This window comes from Carassius carassius, chromosome 5 (genome assembly GCF_963082965.1).
Source record: "Carassius carassius chromosome 5, fCarCar2.1, whole genome shotgun sequence".
NCBI lineage: Eukaryota > Metazoa > Chordata > Actinopteri > Cypriniformes > Cyprinidae > Carassius > Carassius carassius.
Genome location: NC_081759.1, coordinates 25435773 through 25457612, shown reverse-complemented (window position 1 = coordinate 25457612; position 21840 = coordinate 25435773). Strand labels below are relative to the sequence as shown.

General features: G+C 37.8%; 1 protein-coding gene across 3 annotated transcripts in view; it reads right to left on the bottom strand.

The window, feature by feature from the left end:
• The window catches only part of rtkna (rhotekin a), a 72696-nt gene extending 55781 nt beyond the window's left edge, over nucleotides 1-16915 (bottom strand). Inside the window, exons 1-2 of one of the 3 annotated variants that reach the window (XM_059550232.1) lie at nucleotides 16669-16907; nucleotides 16502-16594 (exon numbers count right to left, since the gene is read on the bottom strand). In XM_059550232.1, coding sequence (XP_059406215.1) covers nucleotides 16502-16555 — 54 coding nt within the window. In that variant the 5' untranslated portion in view covers nucleotides 16556-16594; nucleotides 16669-16907. Of the gene's footprint in view, nucleotides 1-16501 lie in introns of all 3 variants that reach the window. The other 2 variants (XM_059550234.1, XM_059550230.1) reach the window with 2 other exon arrangements.
• Nucleotides 16916-21840: the final 4925 nt, after the last annotated feature.

Sequence of the window (21840 nt, the reverse complement as noted above, 5' to 3'; positions counted from 1 at the left end):
TGAATGAAAGTTTTTGGACTTTTGACAAGTGGTTTGTGTAACAGCCATCATCCCTGTTTTTCTCCAGTTATGCTGCGAATACTAATCCTTCAGACTTTTGCTTAGCTAACTGAGTTACATAACAGGGCATTCACATGTTTTAAGTCAGGATGGGTTGGTGTAGTGCTGGGCGGTAAACCGGTTCATACCGAAAGCCGGTGTATATTTTCGTTACGATGTTAATTTTGAATATACCGCCATACCGGTGTATTTAATTACTCAGCGTTCAGAACGAACATTATGCTTCACCGCGGCCGCGAGACACTAGGTGCGTTCCATTCGACCGTAAGTGTACTGCGAAGAGGACTTCACAGGGTATTCCGCCATCTTAAAGGGTCATTCCACCCGTGGAGACATGAATGTGTATTGAAAGTGGGTCATATATGTAGTAGAATAGTATCATTTTTTTTTATTTTGGTCCTTTTGGGCCTATAAAAGGCAGAAATAACTTTTTAGAGCTTGTGGACTGTAGACAACAATCCCCATAGTGCATTGCAATACTCAGCTCCGCAGGCCACTCCCACTACTCTGCCCATCAATGTGGATTAGTTGAGCTCTCCTCTACGCTACCGATTGTAAATTATTTGGCACAAGTTGTTGTGAAGAGTTATTTTGCGACCCAATTAATGTTTTTGTGACAAAATGGTGTGCACTTGCATAGTACCGGGATGTTGTTCAAGAACAAGGAAAAGTATTCACAGATTCCCGAAAGATACGGAAAAAGTGGCTACAGGCTAACGTTATCAATAACCCTAAGTTCGGTGAGGACACAACACTTGAAGCACTAAAAGATCAGACGGTGTGCAGTTTACATTTCAAGCCCGAAGATTATGCGCCTAACCCCCTAGGATTGAAGAGACCCGCGCTTTTGAAAAACGCAATTCCTTCAGTATTTTCCTTGCCAGACGACGACGACGAAAAGCCAGGAACGTCGGGAACCACCAGCTCTAACAGCACTAAACGCATTTGCCTGGAGGTAATGTTATTTCTGACTAGACTCTATTAGCAGCTAGTGGCTACTGAGAACACACACTGACATAGTCGTCTGCTGTAAAGAAACACATCTCCTATGATTTTTCTGTTTACGGACTAAATATCTTGTATGTTTTGCTCGCTTGTTGTTTTAATGTGTCTGCCTCAGTAACTAACGTTACACTTGTCAAGAAATGAGTAAGTAAAGTTAGTATGTAACGTAATAATGTAACGTTAGACACTTAGCTAAAAGTTATATATAAGTTTGCTATTATCGATGTAAATTAACCATGTTTTACTGTGTTAGTTTGACGCTTTTCATGTTTTTTTAGCTGCTCGTCGCTGTACTGTGGCTCATAAAGGTAGCCAGGAACATCCGTTTCTAACATAACTTCGTCTAAATCAAAATCCTCCCCAATGCATCCGTCTGAAAAATCAGTATTTTCCTCCAAGTTTCTCCCGGTGAAATCAAACGCACCGGGCACTGATCTGTGATAGGTCTGTTAGCGCATTAGGTACAACCCCCTATGGGCAGACTACTTGTGCTTGTAGTCTTTACAGAAATCCACCCTTTTTACACTTCCTCCTACAATGACGTCAAATGACGATTTTTGTGTCATTGTAGGAGGAAGTGAAAAAGGTAAATAGTGGATTTCTCTCATCTCAGGGGAAAATGAGAGAATGTTGCACAACCATTCAATAGTATGACTGGTTTTCTAACAATGGACCTCTTAATGCAAATGGGTGGAGTGACCCTTTAAGTGAGATTCCAATCCGAAGGGAGCGAACATGTTCAGTTCGAAGGGCACTGCGCACGGCACAGGGAATAAGTGAACATCGATACATCACTTCACAGGAAGTGGAGAGCGATTATCCCCCAACACTGTCATTGCGCGCAGCACTTCATCACCAGTCAGAACGGCCGTCTTCGCTCATATTCATCACGGATTGTAAAAAGGTATGATAATGTAAAAGCGACTAGAAGCAGATGAGGCTCTGCCATTTTTCTTTATTTTACTTTATTTACCTCAGTGTTTACTATACGGCTGTGCGCGGGAAGAAGGCGCACAAGACCGCTATGCAATTATATGACCATTTATTAAAAACACATATATACACAGTTAACCAAATAAAAGTTTATTTTCATATTTGCATGACAGTTACAGCAGGGCTTCAATTCTGTTAATAGTCAAATAATAGCAGCAATAGTCAATTAAAGTGTATAATAAACATACGTTTTTCATTATATAGACGGTTTCATCGGGCGCACGCGCCTGGACCTAAGTTAACTTCCGGTCTGTGTTGCGTATATCAGTCTGGCTGCGGTGCCTTCTACAAACGCAGTTAAAGTCAATGTGATGAGTAGACTGAAGTTGGGGTCAGGTGGTTGTGCTGCGGGATGTGTTTCCCATACATTTATTTATTTTTGGAGACTTGCCAGAATTTTAAAACTGATCGATTTTCAAAAAGGCTTCGTTGAATAAACATGAGTAACGTTATGTACTGCACGTTTAATAATAATAATTCCTGACATTTATATGTTTAAATATCAAAACGAGGCACAGGTGTTTTTATATCGCTGTATTTCTGAAGGAAGACTGGCATGTTATATGCCTGATAAAGCAGCTGTGAGCGTAGCTCTGCTTTGTTTACAGCTGTTACTGGGGAAACCTCTATTTCTCGCCCTTTATGTCTATGCTTTAAAACATCTCCTGCTGGCAAAGAATGAATTTGCATTTTCATTAAGTCCGCCTGATCCACGCGGCAAACAGATTTTGTTTGTTATCAAAAAATATCTACTCTAGAGGGACTTGGCTGTTGTTATTGATTCTATTTGGAAGTCTACCGGAAGTTAAGTTAGGTCCACAAAAGCGCGCATGCAAAGTAACGTTTGTTTATGTTGTTGCCGTTGAAACCGTCTATAGTACTCAATGTTTTGTCTCTTTTTTATTGTATATTGTACATATTTTAAATGTGATTGTAAATAAAAATTTAAATATGAATGTAGTCCTATATATTTATGTGATATCATAATCTGTGCGACCCCATCGTTGACTTTCTTTGATGACGTTTGCAGGGCGTTCCAAATGAGCGGTTATTGTCAGTGAAGTCCACTTTAACTGATATACCGTGCTCAGGGAGTAGGGAGCAGTGAACACTGCGTAGGGACCCTGTCGAATGGAACACACCTACTGTTTCAGACGGACCCTTTACAATGTCTCACTTCTAAGCAGCGACTGCGAGGCGTGGTGAAGGTACACAGCAGTGCTCTGGTGTTACGTTATAACGCCTGTTTCACACAGTCCAGTCGTATTAACGGATTCCAGCTGCACGAGGTTGCGGTCAGGGTGTTCCAGGAGCTGTGCGTCTGCAGCAGTGCAGTGATTGTTAACGCACTGAGTCTAATTTTGCTGTGCTGCAGGAGCTGAATTAAAGTGAAAGCGCATTGTTCGCGGGAAAAATGAACATCGATTGACATGGAAACGCAGTCACATGGGTTTTTGGCTAGGTTTAAAACAAGAAAAAGAGCACTTTTAGATAAACAAGGAAAACAATATATATGTTCACTTTTATGGAAGCAGAAAAACAAAGTTCATTAAGACCCGTGGGATTGCTTGTGATAAAGATTTAAATGCACGAGACTGTTTCGGTCTGTGGTGTTTTAATTTTAAATATTTTAACAAGAAAAGTAGGCTAATTATTGTGTTTAAATGTTTTGCCGCTTGCTTGAGCAGCTTATTATACAAACCTAGAAGTAAAATGCATGAATAATGCGTTGTTTATATTTATTGAGTTTAAACTAATGTCTATATGAAAGATTGTTACTGTTCTGTGATAAAAGACTTACGATGCTGAAATATATATATATATATATATATATATATATATATATATATATATATATATATATATATATATATATATATATATTTTACATTATATGAAATCAAAACAATGAACAAATGTTGTGTTTGTGGACTAAACTGACGCGGATCAGTAGTGGACTGCAAACACGTCCTGTGGGAAAGCACAATGAGTCCGTGCTGCGGACTGCATATGCACCGCAGGCAGATTATGCATATACAATATCCATTTTTTGCAAGTGTTGTCGGGCTAAAATTGTCGCCAAAGGCGGCAACACGAGCAATTTGCTCCAGCACCTTAGCCACAAGCACTTTTTGGAATATCAACCAGCAGAAAATGCATTGTACACCTGATTATGCATGAAAAAAAACGTCATAAACCGGAAAACCGGTATAATTTTGAAAAAAAAAAAAAAACGGTATATACATTTTTGGTCAAACCGCCCAGCACTAGGTTGGTGCACCCATGATCTATATACCCATTATTACAAAAAAGATGCGAGGTGAAAAGGAATCTTTCACAGTCCTTTGTTCCTCATCGGATGTACTGAAGCACATGGGGATATTTCACTTTCCCAATCAAGAATAACAGAACAGAAACGGCTTCTTGTTTGGGTGGCCGGTGTGATAAATCAAGAGTTCCTTAGGTGGCAAGCAGGAGGAATTTGGACTGCATGGGTGGAGTAAGGAAATACCATAGGCCTACTCAAGTATACCACAACACTTCAGGTTTGCTTTACACTTCAATCTAAGGAAAGGAAGTATTGTGACAAGAGGAAAAGGTTCTTTTTTTAAAACAACACATAGCTAAATTTATGTTTTAATTGTGTGGACTTATTTTCTGCAACACCTCTCTAAGCTCAGTGAGTTTTTACACCCTTTAAAAGATAAGTGAAAAAGACAGCAGCTAATTCAAAGTGTAGCTTGTGTTGTCTTTTTAATTCATTTGGGTTGAAGTTCAGTCGGGGCACATCTGTGAAACAGAGGGAAGGGCAAGGCCTCTAACAATGGCTGCTAACCACTACAAAGTGCCTCAGCTGCTACACAGCCCCATCGCAAACACACAGTATACAGAAAGTGAGGCCCAGGCACTCTAAACACACACATTTAGAAGAGTAATGGTATCGATTTAATTAGATGCTATTAAACAGACTAGTTCAGAAACATACATTTATCTGCTTTTGACTGATTTTACCTTTCCTGTGTTCTTGCATTCTCTCATACAGACCTCTACTGTACTTTATTTATTTACTCTACTGGATGCAGTTAGATAAAGGGCCAGCAGATGGCTTATCCCACACAAAATGAAACATCAAGGACAATTTTATGAAAATTAGCAAATTCTGTCCTATCATGCTAAATGTCTTTAGGCAAGACTATACACAACACACCACAACCTTTCATACACTGTTACGTTTATACAGCTCTAATCCCCAGTACCAAGTCACAAAAAGCAGTTGAAGTTCTTACATTTCTTATAAATACAAACAAAAATAAAACAAAATGATCAACAAAAACAAACAACACACAAAAAATGAAAAAAAAAAATAATAATAAAGCTTAAGAAAACAGAAGCCAAAGAACCTTCACAAAACAAAAGACAAACAAACCAAAGCAAATCAGCATAATGGAGTCACTGCTTGATTGTCACTACAACTGATTCTAAAACAAGTGTTCCTGTGGCTCAAGTTGTAGAGCATTGCGTTAGCAGTGCAAGGTTGTGGGTTTGAATCCCAGGGAACACATGTTTGGTAAAAAATGTTAGCCTGAATGCACTGTAAGTTGCTTTGGATAAAAGTGTCTGCTAAATGCATACATTTAATTTAATTTTAAAACCCAGCTTTCTATAAGTTTAGGTCCTTTGGGATCCCCTGAACTTCCTGTCTGCTCTGAGCCTGCTTGCAAGTGTCACCGTGCTAACATGCTCCACATGTCCACTGGCAGTGAGTTTCTCTAAAGCTCATCAGCTCCCTGAAGAGGTTTCATTTCTAAAGTCAGCTGCAGCCGGTGTGATGGCCACCGTCCCAGGAGCCCTCCACTGCCTACAAATCAACCCCCGCTCTCTCATACAAACACACACAACTTAAATCAATATTCCACATGCTATACAGAAAACTCATTAAATACTTTTTACAAATATTTTGATTCACGGACTCAATTTAAACCACTTTCATATATTAATTAACTTTTATTTATTGCGCTGAAAGATTTTCAATTAGACCACACGCATCAATATCAACTGGAAAAAACCAAGAGGGCTTGTAACACTATTCATTAGTCCCCATTAATAGTATGATTAAAGTACAGCATGTCAAAGAGAAGAATTAATGTGTTTATGCTCAGAGCCGGTAAGCCTATGGCTTTTAATGTCCTCAAAAAAGATCAACGTCTCCCCCTACTGGACAATTCTTAAAACATTATTCAGCAGACCGGCTAAACTTCCAATGTAAATACAGCAACACGTAATATGTCTAAGCTTCATTGCCTAGTGCATAAGCTAACCAAATCAGCAACAAACCACAGCAATAAAAGGACAAATAAAGCCACTTTCATAAGGCCAGGCCAGAATGGCAAACAGGGCGCCAGTGTTTTTATGTTCCTGTTTTGTTAGGGTTTTCTTTCCAGTGAGGGAAAAAGCAGCTGTCCAGGAGAGAAAAGAGACACATGACAGACACATGTGGAAACATCATTCTAAACTCAGAACAGTACAGTTTTGAAACAGTAGCAAACAACCAATACACTGAAGACTTAAAAACATTAGAATACCTAGAAGGTAAGAAACTGTATTGTAATGGCACGTACTCTAGTTCAATCTAAACACCGGTAAAGGCAAAGCAGCTTGCAGGTTTTCGGTTTCTCATCAATCATCAAGCCCTAGAGGTTTAGAAATACATAACCTTGGGTTAATGGTCTATTAGTCAGATTTCTAACACTGACTCAGAAAGAAGCAGACCATCCAAGATGAGTCAACTGGATGAGTAAAGTAAATTCACACTTTGTATTACGTAATTCAACTTCCTCTGACATCATCACAAAGACTCCCACACAAACGTGAACAATAAGGGAACATCATGTCTTTCTGAAACAAATAACCGAATAGCAAGCTAAATTGATCTAACGGCACTGAGATGCAATTGTTCTGGCACAGCATCATCTTATTATCAGAGTAAATGTAGTGCTATTAAGAGAGCATTTAGCAGCCCAAGAGAGGGAGTTCTCAAAATACACCAAGAAGTGTGTTAATGACATGGATAAAAAATACTCTAAAGATAACAATGAGATTAAGGTAAATCTATTTATTTTACCAAAGTAAATTTTTACAAGATGTACCAGAAGAGGTTGAGTTTCTTCCTATTAGCCCATGCCATGTTTTTATATGTTGGATTTTTCAGCTCTAGGCCTTACTGTAGTACATACAATATACATATAGAACAATAGAAATAGACCCAAATAACCATGAAAATATTAAGCATCCCAACTGTTACCACCATTGATAATAATAAGAAATGTTTGAGCACCAAATCAGTATATTAGAATGATTTAGGATCATGAAGCATCATGTGACACTGGAGTGACTGCAGTTCAGCTTTACCATCACATAATTTAATTATGTTTTAAAATCTATTTTAAAATACAGGTAAGTTATTTTAAACTGTAATCATTTTTCACAATGTTTTTTATTCTATTGTTAGCAAATACATGCATCCTTATTGAACATGAGAGGCTTTGTTCAAACACATAGAAGTAAACGGTAAATATAAACAAGCAATCCAATTAAAATAAAATAAACATTTGCACCATTCTTCCTACTAGGTACGTTCATCCCCAAAAATGTATAGCAATAAAATACAAATTTTAAAAATCTTTTAAACGATGCACAAAACAAAAGAAGAAAAAAAGTGTATTGATAATTTTTCATGCCACGTAAATACCTCCATATTTACATTTATTTGCAAAGAAGATGCTTTATCCAAAGTAATCTACAAATGAGTAAAAAGACAAGCAAAGTATATGTATGTGCCTCAGAATGTCCCCCTAACAGAGATGTGACAGTGGTCTACGAATACAGCACTGGTGCACAACACTAGTTAATAAATGTTAACAAATACCAGACATTCTTAAAGTGTGGCCACACACACCGAGACCCCCTGCTGAATCTGCTTTAATGTGATTAGGCTGGGAATGAATTAAGATTAACTCTCACTATTACAGTCTAGCCTAGAAATGACCCTGGTCAACGGCAGCGGCGGATTGAAGGCAGATTATACCTAAGAGAGAGGTTGAAAAAACAATGTTACAAAACATAAGACATTTTAATCTTGTCATTGTGGAATAAAAATACTCAAATACTGGCTTAGGAGTACAGACAGCATTAAAGCAGCACAGATCAGATCAGAGCAGGGAATATGAGGATTAATGCTAGTTTTAGCCACTGAGGGCATTGTGAGTGAACGGTCAGAAGTTCACGGGTGTCAGTTTGGTGTCTGAAGACACGTTAGCACATTATTGACATGAGGTGTTCGTTCATATAACGTCTCCGTGTTACACAAGTGTTTCGCACAGATGTCTGTGTAGTGTTGTTTCCGAACGTTGCTCTGTGGCAACACTATTACGCATACAGGTATGTAATGACTTGGATCACATCCAGAAATGACGCACAGAACCGTGTCTGTGTGAGACAGCTGTGGGCTTCATCTCTTTTAGAGCACAAGCCTGTGTGTGAACAATCCCATGTTCACAGCACATAGTGGGACCGAGTTTCACAGACGAATGGAAAGATTCCATCAAGTCCACTGGGTAAAACACAACCAGATGCACAAACTGTTTACAATTTTACTGTTTACTAGGATCATTTCCCACATTCACAGACCCATGAACACTCGCCAATGTTTGGGAGCAATCAAATAAAAGTAGCGACGGTAAAAAAGTTTTTCCAGTAAAAGGTTACATCTTCCAACAAAATGCAGCATCACTGTTTTGGTGTCAGGGAATAATCAACTCACTGTCTGTCCCCTTGCTCTCTCATACAAAATCTTTGTGAATCATATTTCAATGAGAACCATCCGAAAAGTGATTCACTAAATTGACAATCAGACTTCCTATAGTGTTACCATTGAAAAGTAATTCAATTACAAAGTAATACCAGTGTCACACAATGCTTCAGAAATCATTCTGTGCTGATTTGCTGCTCAAGAAACCTTTTTTTTTTTTTTATCGACAACAGTTGTGCTGCTATATATAATTGTCAATTGTTTTAAGATTCTTTGATGAACAATATTCTAAAGCACAGCATTCATTTGTAACATTATAAATGTCTTGATTGAAGTTTTTGATCAATTTAATGCTGTTAAAATGATTTACTGATTCATATATAGCACCTGGTAAATCAATTCAGTTTAGTGAATCATTTCTATTAAACGGTTCATGAAGAAAAACATTTCACCACTTAAATTTCTAATTGTGGCATTTATATCTACATACATACATAAATACATTTTATATGATAAACTGGGATGTTTCTAGTTTTAGAAGTCGAATTAGAGAAATTTTGTAGTTTAAACGGATACTCCACCCCGAAATGAAAAATTTGTCATTAATCATTTACCCCCATCTCATTCCAAACCTGTAAAAGCTTCGTTCATCTTTGGAAAACAATTAAAGATATTTTTGATGAAAACCGGGAGGCTTGTGACTGTCCCACTGACTGCTAAGTAACTTACACTGTCAAGATCCAGAAAAGTATGAAAGACATCATCAAAATAGTCCATCTGCCATCATTTGTTCAATCTGAATTTTATGAAGCGACGAGAATACTTTTTGTACGTGAAAACAAGAATAACTACTTTATTCAGCAATTCCTCTCCTCTGTGTCTCTCCGCATCACCGTGGAACCATTTGGGAGAATATGAGCTGAACGCAAGCAGCTTAAGTGCTTCTGTGTCAGCCGCGCTGCACTGATGCACTGTTTTCTTTCAAATCAAAGCGTAAATGCACATAGAACACGTATCCTTGTGTCGCGGCTGACACAGAAGAGTGTACGCAGTTTGCGTTGGGGGGATGTTCTCCAAAATGCCGCTATGGTGATGTGGATAGACACAGAGGAGATAAATTTTTGAATTAAGTCGTTATTTTTGTTTTCTTCACGTACAAAAAGTATTCTCGTCGCTTCATGTTACGGTTGAATCATTGATGGCAGATGGACTATTCTGATGACATCTTTCATACTTTTCTGTATCAAAGCTTTTATGGGTTTGAATCGACAAAGTTTCATTTTGGGGTGGAGTATCCCTTTAATGCGGTTGTTTTCTTGTGTCAGAAGACTGAGAAAAAAAAATATTTGTTTTACATTTAAAAAAGACTCTATTTTATATAGTTTCATTTTAGTTGAAAAAAGTTCTAAGTACCAAATTAAGACCTTTTCCAAAGTTCAGCTCGGCTTTTCTGCAGCAGAACTACTACACACAGTTTCAAAGCAGTTTCCCCAACACTGAAACTTCCACACACTTGAACATTTAAGAGGATCCTGTTTATGAAAAACCATCCACTTTAAAGATGTACCTCTCTAACAAACACAAGCCACTACAACTAGCGTAATCACAGCTGTTGTTAAGAACTGTGTGTGGGCATGCTATTGCTAAAGACACACAGTGTGTGAGTCACGTCCTTTTTTCTAGACCGACAGGTACGCATGAATGAAATGAATCCCCTTAAGCTGAAGCCAGTTGATTTAGAAACAGTTAATGACGTTAACAAAAGTCCGAGCCTCTACTTTGTCTCATCCCTCTCAATCTGGAAGATTTTCCTTCAAGCTACAAGACAAACACTCAACCTCCTGAAAAAAACAAGGTTAAGGATTCTGGAATGCCTGAGTAGTTTAGATAATGAAACCAGGTCTTTAAGCAGGGAAAGTTAACCCTTCAATTTAAACCGAAATGAAAAAAAAAAAGTGGCAAGAAGCAGCTGAAGTAAAAACCAACATACAGCAATGATTTCAGCATTAGTCAACATGCACGTTTACCTGGGTGTTTGGAAAGGATGACAGAGTTTCATTATTAATGTTAACAAATATTATAACTTTCTAAATTGATTAACAGAACATTATTGTGTGCACATTCGGATAGTTACACATCTTGGAACTTTAAACATAGACAGTGAATGTGAGAGGAGACAGATCACTAGTGGACTAAATGAATAGGAGAAATAATAATGGTTTCAATGACTATGAAGATGTGTCTAGCCTCTTGATTTACTCTAGGTCATGCTTGAGCATTAACTTACCAGCCTGATTTGAGGTAAAGACGTGACAGTTATCAAACCATTGTTCTCTTATTGCTGCTTTGGAACGATACGTATTGTGAAAACCACTATACAAACTAAACTAAACACACACAACAGAAAGCAATAAAATATCCCCCTAAGAAGAGGAGAGAGAGGTGGAGAACACACATTCAACAAATGAAATATCCGACATTGATGGTCATGATGCAAGCCGGGAGATACTGTACTAGCAACCTGCCTTCAACTGTCTAACAAGGACAAAAAATCCAACTGTATGAATAATGTCCATGTCAGCTGTGCACAAGTGAGATAAGATAAGAGTGGCCTGAACATCTTGATGTCCTTGAACACAAGATCCTGGGTTGAGTCCTGAACTATTTGACATCCTGCTGCTGTGAACATCTGAACCCTTATTCATTTTTAGGACGAAAACATGCCAATACTGAAGGTTGTTATCAGTAAAGTCAATGTCAGTAAAATGCTGCGCCTGTTTCTAATGTCCACAGTGTGTAGTAAAGTATTTGGTTACTACTGTACACATGCCATTTATAAAGAACTGCAACACAGTGTATTCTGTCACCTGTTCATATGGTATTTTGTTATAAATATAAATATTCATTACACTTTATTTTAAGGTGTCCTTGTTACAGTAAGCACTAAGTAATACTAATTAACAACATCTACTTACTGTAGGATTTAGATTAGGGTTTGTTTTAGGGTAGAGTGCATGCAACAATGCATCATTTACATTACAGTAATTTTTATTACATAGCTGTCACTCGTTTAATCTGCCGAATTATGCATCTTTGTCATGTGACTCTACATATACAGTATATGCATGCACATGTATGCAAACCATGTAAACAACTAAAAAAACAGCAATGACTTAGAAAATATAACAAATGTGAAAAAACTATTAATATATTGATATACTGTATTCTATTGAATGGTTTATGCCTATAAAGCAAAATAAGCCTAAGAATGTGATTGCGTTTTCTTTTTTTCTTTTACTCTGGAATGTATTGTATGCCTTGTTTCAAACACTCCTCTTTATGGTCTCTACCATTTCTTGCACTACACAATCACAGGATGTTGTTCTCATTAATAGAGTTTTTTTTTTTGCCTATATGCTTCTTGGGTTCTGGGTTTGGTTCCAAAAAACAATACAAAGCAAAACAAACAAAGCAGATTTTTAAAAAAAGACAAAAAAAAAAAAGACAAAATCATTGAAAATGAAAAAAAGCTGAAACTCAAACATCCCCTCTCTTTTATATACAGAATTCAAAAACAGCTCAATACACCTCTTCTCAGCTCTCAAAATTCAAGAGTGCCTGGCATACTAACTAAAAAGAGCGAGGCTCCTATGACATCAGAGCGTGGACGATTATCCTCCTCTCCGGTTCCTCTTAACAGGGCTTTTTGCCAGGGACCAAGAACCCTTCGTTTAAATCCAAAAGCATGTGCTCCTGTCTGGGCCCCAGTGTTGAAAGATTCCCCATTGTTCTCTGGGGCCTGGTGGTTCTGCTAACATGCTGGAGGGGATGTTTTTGCATTTCTTCAAGTTATCAGCCTCTCTCTAGCTTACACGAAAAAGGCACCATATGAGTGCAATGTGTGACCTTACAAGACCTTGGAAGGCCAAATATATGAGTGGAATTACTTTAAAACCTTCAGCTACAGGTGAAAGTGAATCATTTGTATTCTGTAATGCAGTGGATTTCAAACCCTGGGTCATGACCCTCAGGTGGGTCGCCAGAATGATTTAATGAAAATTGATATGCATGTATGTAACAAAATTCAAGATTCAGGGAAGAAACGTAACTTTAAATAAACATAAACAACTAAATGAAAATAAGTGGCAACCCACTCACAGCAGAATCCAATGTACGTTTGTGTTTGAAATCTGTTTTTGCAGTGTTGAACACTGTAATGACTATAACGACTAACACTATAATGAACAATGTGTAGATGCAATGTAAAAAAAGATTAATTGTGTCATGTAGAGAGATTCAATGATTCTAGCAGAATTTTTTTCAGGATTCTTTTCTTTTTTTTGAGATTTTTCAGGTTTCTGTGATGCACTTTTAATGTGTCCTTGCTGAATGAAAGTGTCTGTTTAATTCAAAAAATAAAAGTTGTACTGACCCTAAACTTCTGAATGTTGCTGTATGTCTACAATAAATATTCTTCCTTCCCCACAAGGAAGTGTCAGAGTATATGGTCAAGTGCTCAAAGCAAATACACAGGACAGCCCATCAATGTAGAAAACATCACCATAAAAAAAAATACAGAATCAGTCTGGAAAAAACAGCAAGTCAGACTGTGCAAACAAGCAAATTTGCCTGCTGCAGGAAAATGTACATAATACATGTCTAAGGAAAGCAATGCTTTAGGTATGAGGTAAATTTTTTCTTAGCAGCATCAATACTATTGAGCAATCCTTTTGGAGAATCCAGTACAGAGTGAATTAAGCAGAACTCCGTTAGGAAAGAAGCAGGCGCTGTGGGTGGAAGGGTGTGTCTGGTGGTGTGTAACCTACATCACTTTTAACTTCCTTCAAGGAAATCTATATGTGGCAGAGTCCTCAGCAGGCAAACACTGTGGTTTTAATGGACCATGTTGTAAGCAAACCAAAAGAATGCAAACTAAGCAAATCTAAAAACGACAGTGTGATTTCAATGGCAACTGGCATGACAGAGCATAACCCAAATAAAATGTAGCAATTTGCAGCAGTTGCAATTAAAAAAAAAAGTGCACAGCAAAGTTTTACCATCTGGATTAAATAAAGTAATTACTCAAGATTTGTGAGCCAAGTTTTCCATTAATGCTTTTAAGTCTACTTAACTGAGCCAGCAATATTCCTTCTTTCTGCTCGCTAATTGCTTCACCTGAGCCTTCACACACAGCCTGTTTCACACACAAACTGGGGCAAGATATTGTAAAGTTCAATCAGGTCACTGCATGTGCGAGCAAAGGTAGGAAAATCTCATTAAAAAGATTCTCATCAAGCCATATTGATTTCCAATCAGCAGCCATGATGAAGACATCAAACAGCAGAATACATCTCATTCAGTCTAAAGGGGGGTAATATGATGTCAGTGGGGAACTGGGGCGTCTTTATGGCTTTTGATCAAAGCACACAATGACTTGAGTGAAGTCACATGCATCTTGAATGAAGGGCTGAATTAGAAAGTACATTTAGTGCCTAAATGATACTGATATGGGCTAGTGGGCCCTGGGAAGTCTGGCCTAATGGTTAGAGAGTCGGACTCCCAATCGAAAGGTTGTGAGTTCGAGTCTCGGGCCGGCAGGAATTGTGGGTGGGGGGAGTGCATGTACAGTTCTCTCTCCACCTTCAATCCCATGACTTAGGTGCCCTTGAGCAAGGCATCGAACCCCCAACTGCTCCCCGGGCGCCGCAGCATAAATGGCTGCCCACTGCTCCGGATGTGTGCTCACAGTGTGTGTGTGTGTTCACTGCTCTGTGTGTGTGCATTTCGGATGGGTTAAATGCAGAGCACAAATTCTGAGTATGGGTCACCATACTTGGCTGAATGTCACGTCACTTTCAAATCTTATCAGCGATAGAGATGCAAACTCAGATTACAACAGTTCAAGAAAAAAAAACTTGAATATTTAATGAAAACTTATTAATTGAATGAAAATAAAATACAAATAATTTCATCTAAGGATTAGAGAGGTTTTGGGAGTTTAGGATTAAAAATATTTTTTTTCTTGGTTTTCCTAGACTTTTTTTTTTAAAAAGGAAATAACAGGTGTTCACTGAATAAAATATTAAATATCTTGATTTTATATATTTTTTAGTTTATTTTATTGTTTTTAGCATTTTAAGTCATCTTTAGGCCATCCACAAGCTGAGGTCCTCTGGTGAGAAAACTAGTTGAGAACCATTGCTATAAACAAAAACCAAAAGCTGTGACACAGTGCATGTGATTTTTCCTGTACATTTAGGATACGATCTGCACATGATTTAAGATCCCTGAAAGTTGAATATATTGTCACCACAGCAGAATGAAGAATTTAGAGCTGCCACTGGGACTCTACACATCCAACAGGCACACTCGGAACCAACCATGCTTCTTTCCATCTTACCACAGCAGGCTACGTATAAAAATAATTAGGGGTTAGACAGAGTTCTCTTTTAACTCAACCTACTCTGGGATAATAATATACAGATGCCATGAAGCCCTTTCCCCTTAAAAGAATGCAAGGGATCAACTGCAGTGTTTGATAAGATCATGTTTACTTGAGGACAATAACAAATAAGCATGTCAGAAATTATAAGAAAGGAGAAATATATACTGAAACATCTGTGCAAAGCTTTTGGAAATTCAGTCTTTCTGTTCATGTTTGTTTCACACATTAAAAAATAAATAAATAAAACATTTAGACCGATTTTGAAGAAAATTTTGTTTTAATGACTTAAAGATGTCAAGTGCTGTAACCATCAAGTAGTTAATTCATATAAAAGATATATCAATTGTTTTAAGTTAACATATTTTCACGGTAGAAAGCATAGGCAGTGCTGGATAAGATGTGATTACTTACAAATTGTAGTTCATTACCGATTCCAAATTACATCGCAAAAATTTAAGTTCATAACAATCAATTACATTACACATTTCAGGTAATATAATCAGACTACTTCGATTACGTAAAATTATTTATTACATACTAAATTATTTAATATTATTGCATTCTTATGCCTTTTCGAAATATATATATATATATATATATATATATATATATATATAAAGAAATAACTTTATTATTTAGAATTAATTTATTTTTTAATTCAACAAACTTGACACTCAGTCTGGATCAAGTCATAAGGGCCATTCAAAATGTACAAAATAACTCCCTGTATGTTGCATTGTGCAAGACTTATCATCTGGAATTTGTACTGTACGGTTTTTTTTTTCATATAGAAATAACTATAGAAGACTGTGCCAAACTGCTTATGCCAAGATTTCAACTTTCTTTATTTTTTACACTCCCAGGACAGTTACACCACCTAGACACTTTTGACTTAAAGCCTCATAAGCCAGAAATCCGGACAATACAAAGCATCACGTCATTCAACCCTTATGTCATTTATTCTGTTTGTATGTACGTTAATCAACAGATTACGTCTTCGTACACTGCACGTCGTTTTTCGTATACTATCCTCAATATAAATAAATAAATAAATACAAATTAGAAAAAACGTGATTTGATATAACACCCCAAAATAAATACCATTAATAGTGTAAAACAGAGTAGACTTAACAGATTTCCTAGAGTCCAGCTGAGCCTCTGGACAGTGTGATGACCGGGGCTTCACTTACCTGCGGGGTTTCCATGAAAACACTTTGTCTGAACTTTCCACGGCGGATCTCCATCTCCAGCGCGGAGCCCCGAGCGACTGTCGCTCTCGCTGTCTGATTTCGACAAAACATTTGCGACTTTTAACTTGACCCCTCACTCCCGAAAAACGCTGTTTATTCTCACAGACCTGAGACCAAGCAGCAGTTTGGTTTGGAGACGCTCCACGCTGTCACAGTCACGTTCATGTAAATCAAGTGACCTCTCTCCTCTCTTACAAAACTACAACAGCAGAACGGATACAGTAACACTACTCTACTGCTCTCACCACTTTAATCTCGCATCAACAAAGCGTGCGATTGAATTCTCAGAGCAGATGAGCTCGGAGTTACTTTCCGAGATGATGAGCCAAGTAAAACAGCGTCCTCTGTTGGCGGTAGTGATGTCGACTTCTTCATAGTGAACCGGTTGAACAAGTTCACCAAATCGAAATGAATCGTTTGAAACGATTCACATCTCCAATACGCATTAATCCACAAAAGACTTAAGATTTTAACTTTTTTAATGTGACAGACACTCCCTCTGAGTTAAAACAAACCAATATCCCGGAGTAATTAATTTACTCAAACAGTACACTGACTGAACTGCTGTGAAGAGAGAACTGAAGATGAACACCGAGCAGAGCCAGATAACGAACGAACACGCCCACTGCTGGAGCGGTTCTCGTTCTCGAGTCAAGAACCGGTTGCATCGGTTTTCGGATCACCAGTACACTGAACCGAGAATCGTTTCTGTCGGACGCGTCCGATTTGAAAACCGATTAGCTGATTCTCGTTCTCGAGTCAAGAATCGGTTGCATCGGGTTTCGGGTCACCAGTACACTGAACCGAAAACCGTTTCTTGAGATGAACCGATGAACTGATCATACTTCGCATGCCTGTAATTTTTCAGGTATTTTGATAAACATGGGAAAGTGTGATAAAATAACTATATTTTATTTTGCTTTTTTTTTTTCTTTTTTTTTTCTTTTTTAAAGATTAATGTATCTAATCTGTATATTTTGTTAAATTGTAGATTATGTTAGATTATATAGGCCAAAGGGGTTTTCAGGGAAGTTGGAAAATAATTAAGACTCCAAGGACTCTATGTTTAATAGGAATAAGGGATGATTTATGAAATATCTGTATTGTATTTATAGTTAACGATGACACATTCACAAATTGAGTTTGTAGTAAACAGAACATGAGCACGAGTAGCAGTTGATGATACTGACTACAGCACGTGCCGGTTAGAGCGGTTCTCGTTCTTGAGTCAAGAACCGGTTACATCGGTTTTCGAATCATCAGTACACTGAACTGAGAACCGTTTCTTTTGGACGCGTCCGATTTGAGAACCGAGGAGCTGATGATACTGCGCATGCGTGATTCAGCGTTAAGCCGACTGACACACAAGACTTAAATCCTCATATGCACATTATTGCTGTTACTGTATTAATTGTAAACCTTTCATGATTATGAGGTTTTTAACTGACTAAAGTTATGATTACTGACTTTATATATTTGAATGTTTGATAGACTTGACGCCATTACGTCATCGCCAATGACGTCATTACGTCGCGCGTAAAGAACCGGTGAAACATTTTTTTCAACCGGTTTATTGAATCGAACCGTCCGAAAGAACCGGTTCGCAGAAAAGAACCGAACTTCCCATCACTAGTTGGCGGATGAGTATATCGACAAAAACACGTAGCCTACTGCAGGCCAGACAATTGTAACCTTGACCTCTTACTAAATGAGTGGGGATATTACCGGACTATAAGTCACACTTTTTTTCATTGTTTGTCTGGTCCAGCGACTTATAGTCAGGTGCGACTTATTTATGAAAATGAATTTGACATGAACCAAGAGAAACAGCCCTCTCGCGGCTGTAGACGGTAATGTTTTCTCTTGGTTCTAAATAAATGGGACTTCTAGTCCAGTGCGACTTGAGATGTTTTTTTCCTCGTCATGACGTATTTTTGGACTGATGCGACTTATCTAAACTGGGGACTGGATAAAACAGAGTTTGAGTAGTGGCAGTTTGGCAGAGTTTGGTGACCACAGATGTAACAAGTACTAAGAAATTACACTTTAGTAAATGTATAGATTGTGTCTGAATTTTACTCAAGTATCTAGCTAAAAACTAATTTAGTGAAGGCCTGAAAAGATTCCCAATTTGGTTAAATAGCCTACAACAATTTTCAATTGAAAATACTTGGAAGTTTGTTAAAATCTTCAAATCTTTAAATCTTTAGTCAATCTTTAGTATTTCAGCATTTTTTGTCTTTTCAAACTTTATAATTCTCCTTTATAATTCTTCATCTTCTTTGTTATAAGGCGTACTCTCTCTCTCTCTTTCTCTCTCTTTATAAATAAAATAGTTAAAGGGATAGTTCACCCAAAAATAAAAATTATGTCATTAATAACTCACCCTGATGTCGTTCCAAACCCGTGAGACCTCCGTTTATCTTCGGAAAACAGTTTAAAGGCCATGTTGCAGGTTAACGACCACTTTCGATTAATGGGTACATAAATCACTCAAGATATGTATATCATTTTTTAAATGTCTCAAAAATGGTCTTAAAGACCAGTTTTTTACGTTTTTGGTATTAACGTTTTTTTTACGCAACTCGGTGATGACGTTACGTTGGGGAGAAGTCGAGGAAAGGTAGCCTCAGCCTAGTATGATGCCGCGTTCCAGGCAACCTGTAACCCTTGTTTTTCCAACCTTAAACCCGTGAAAGTTCACTGGAATGGCAGTCAAACCCGTGACTTCCCACCCATGAACTCTTCTGAGTTCTGAGGTCACACAGCACGCGAAACAACGATGGCATCCCCTACGAATAATACTGCATACGGATGCAGTGTTTATGCAAGTGGTACACGTTGAAAAAACGATTTTAGGTCAATGCAACGTTGCAATAAAATAAATAATCTAGCTACAATTCTTGCGCTCAGAAAGTTTGCCGTAACTTGCCTGGAACGGTACAAAGTCGTTAGTCGTGGTATGAAATAGTGATTATGAGCTCAAAAAACAGCCTGGAACGCAGCATCAGAACTATAGCGACTGACTGGGATGAGGAAGAGGTTGCAAGAGCCAACATGTATGATGGCCCGCAGCCATGTAATTTCGAACCTGCCAGACGTGAGAGGGCAAATGAGGAATTGCCAAGAACTGATGTCCGTCCAAGCTAATTAAATGCATGGTCCAAGGAGAATGAGTGGAGAGTTGGTGAAGTGTCCTGGTTAGTTGCTATCATTTAGCTTTGCAGCAATGAGCACTGGAGCTAGTCTACGAGCAGCAGTGCACAATAACGACACATATATTTTTTACTGTCTGGAATAGCACAGAGTGAAAAATGAACATTTTCTTTATATCTAGTGGCAGTGATCATGACGTTAGTTCGGTAACCTTTGTCATAGTGTCGTAGAACTGGTAAACTTTGTCTTTGTCATCTAGAAATAGAAGGCATCATGCTAGCTATATGAGCGTTTCTAAGCGTTTATCTCTTCCTCCGGTGAAAATGTTGTTGCAAACGTAGCCGCGTGTCTGTCGCTGTGTTTGGTAGGTGCTTGTGTGGGTGCTGTCCCATGGAAACTGTGTTGGAAAGCTTGTGCTGTAGGGAAGCGAGTGCGTTTTGTTCGCTGTTGGTCGATATCAATCTATCTATCTGTCTGTCTATCTATCTATATATCTAGTCTGTCTATCTATATATATCTATGTATTTATCTATTTATCTATAATCTGCGCTATCTGAATACTCTCATCTACTACTCGTCTCTCTAGTGACTCTCAATGCTCTCAAGGCAGGCTTTGGTAAATTCTCTCCCCAACGTGACGTGATGCAATGCATTGTGGGGGAAAGGAGACCGCTGTAAGATAGTACCTACTTTTTCGTATTATATTCCGTTTTGTGATACCCAACAACATAAAATACAATGGATAACAGTTTAAATGTTTATTAACAACAAGCAAATTGCACAAATTCATAAAAAAATGTACCCTGCAACACAGCCTTTAAGATATTTTAGATTTACTCCGAGAGCTCTCAGTCCCTCCATTGAAGCTGTGTGTACGGTATACTGTCCATGTCCAGAAAGGTAAGAAAAACATCATCAAAGTAGTCCATGTGACATCAGAGGGTCAGTTAGAATATATTGAAGCATCGAAAATACATTTTGGTCAAAAAATAGCAAAAACTACGACTTTATTCAGCATTGTCTTCTCTTCCGTGTCTGTTGTGAGAGAGTTCAAAACAAAGCAGTTTTTGATATCCGGTTCGTGAACGAATCATTCGATGTAACCGGATCTTTTTGAACCAGTTCACCAAATCGAACTGAATCGTTTTAAACGGCTCGCGTCTCCAATACGCATTAATCCACAAATGACTTAAGCTGTTAACTTTTTTAAGAAAAAGTACACTGACTAAACTGCTGTGAAGAGAGAACTGAAGATGAATGACTCGTTCACGAGTCAAGAACCGGTTGCATCGGTTTTCGGATCACCAGTAGTTCTTTCAGACAGGTCGATTCAATAAACCGGTTGAAGAAAACGGTTCACGGCTCTTTTGCGCTCGACGTAATGGCGTCATTGGCGATGATTACCATTGATTCAAGCCTTCGGTTTACCTGGGCTCATAAAATTAGCACAGAATCAGTTCAGAATCAATCACCAAAAGAATCAATTCGGTTCAGACTGACCCTCTGATGTCACATGGACTACTTTGATGATGTTTTTCTTACCTTTCTGGACATGGACAGTATACTGTACACAAAGTTTCAATGGAGGGACTGAGAGCTCTCGGACTAAATTTAAAATATCTTAAACTGTGTTCCGAAGATGAACGGAGGTCTCACGGGTTTGGAATGACATGAGGGCAAGTTATTAATGACATAATTTAGATTTTTGGGTGAACTATCCATTTAAGTGACAATATCACACCAAATGCTGCCACCTTGTGTTTAACATTAAACATATGTGATTATTTAACTTGAGAGGCCAATGTTTTTTTTTATTTTTATGTATATAAAAAACAAGAAAATCTAATTTCTTAATGTAGTATTATGTTATGTTTTGTTATCAAATATATTGCTACTGTGATCATTTTAAATTTTTCAGATGGTGTCCTCAATGGTTTAACAAATAATTGCAGTCAGTATGAAGTATTGATGTTATCTTGACTTTTTAGATGATATTACAACTGAGGGGAAAAAGAATGATAATTCATCTGGCAGGAAAGGGGAAAAAAGAAGAAAAAAAAGGAAGGAAGTTCGATGGCAATGAAAGAGATTTTAATAAGGAACATTATTTAAGTGAAAAATTA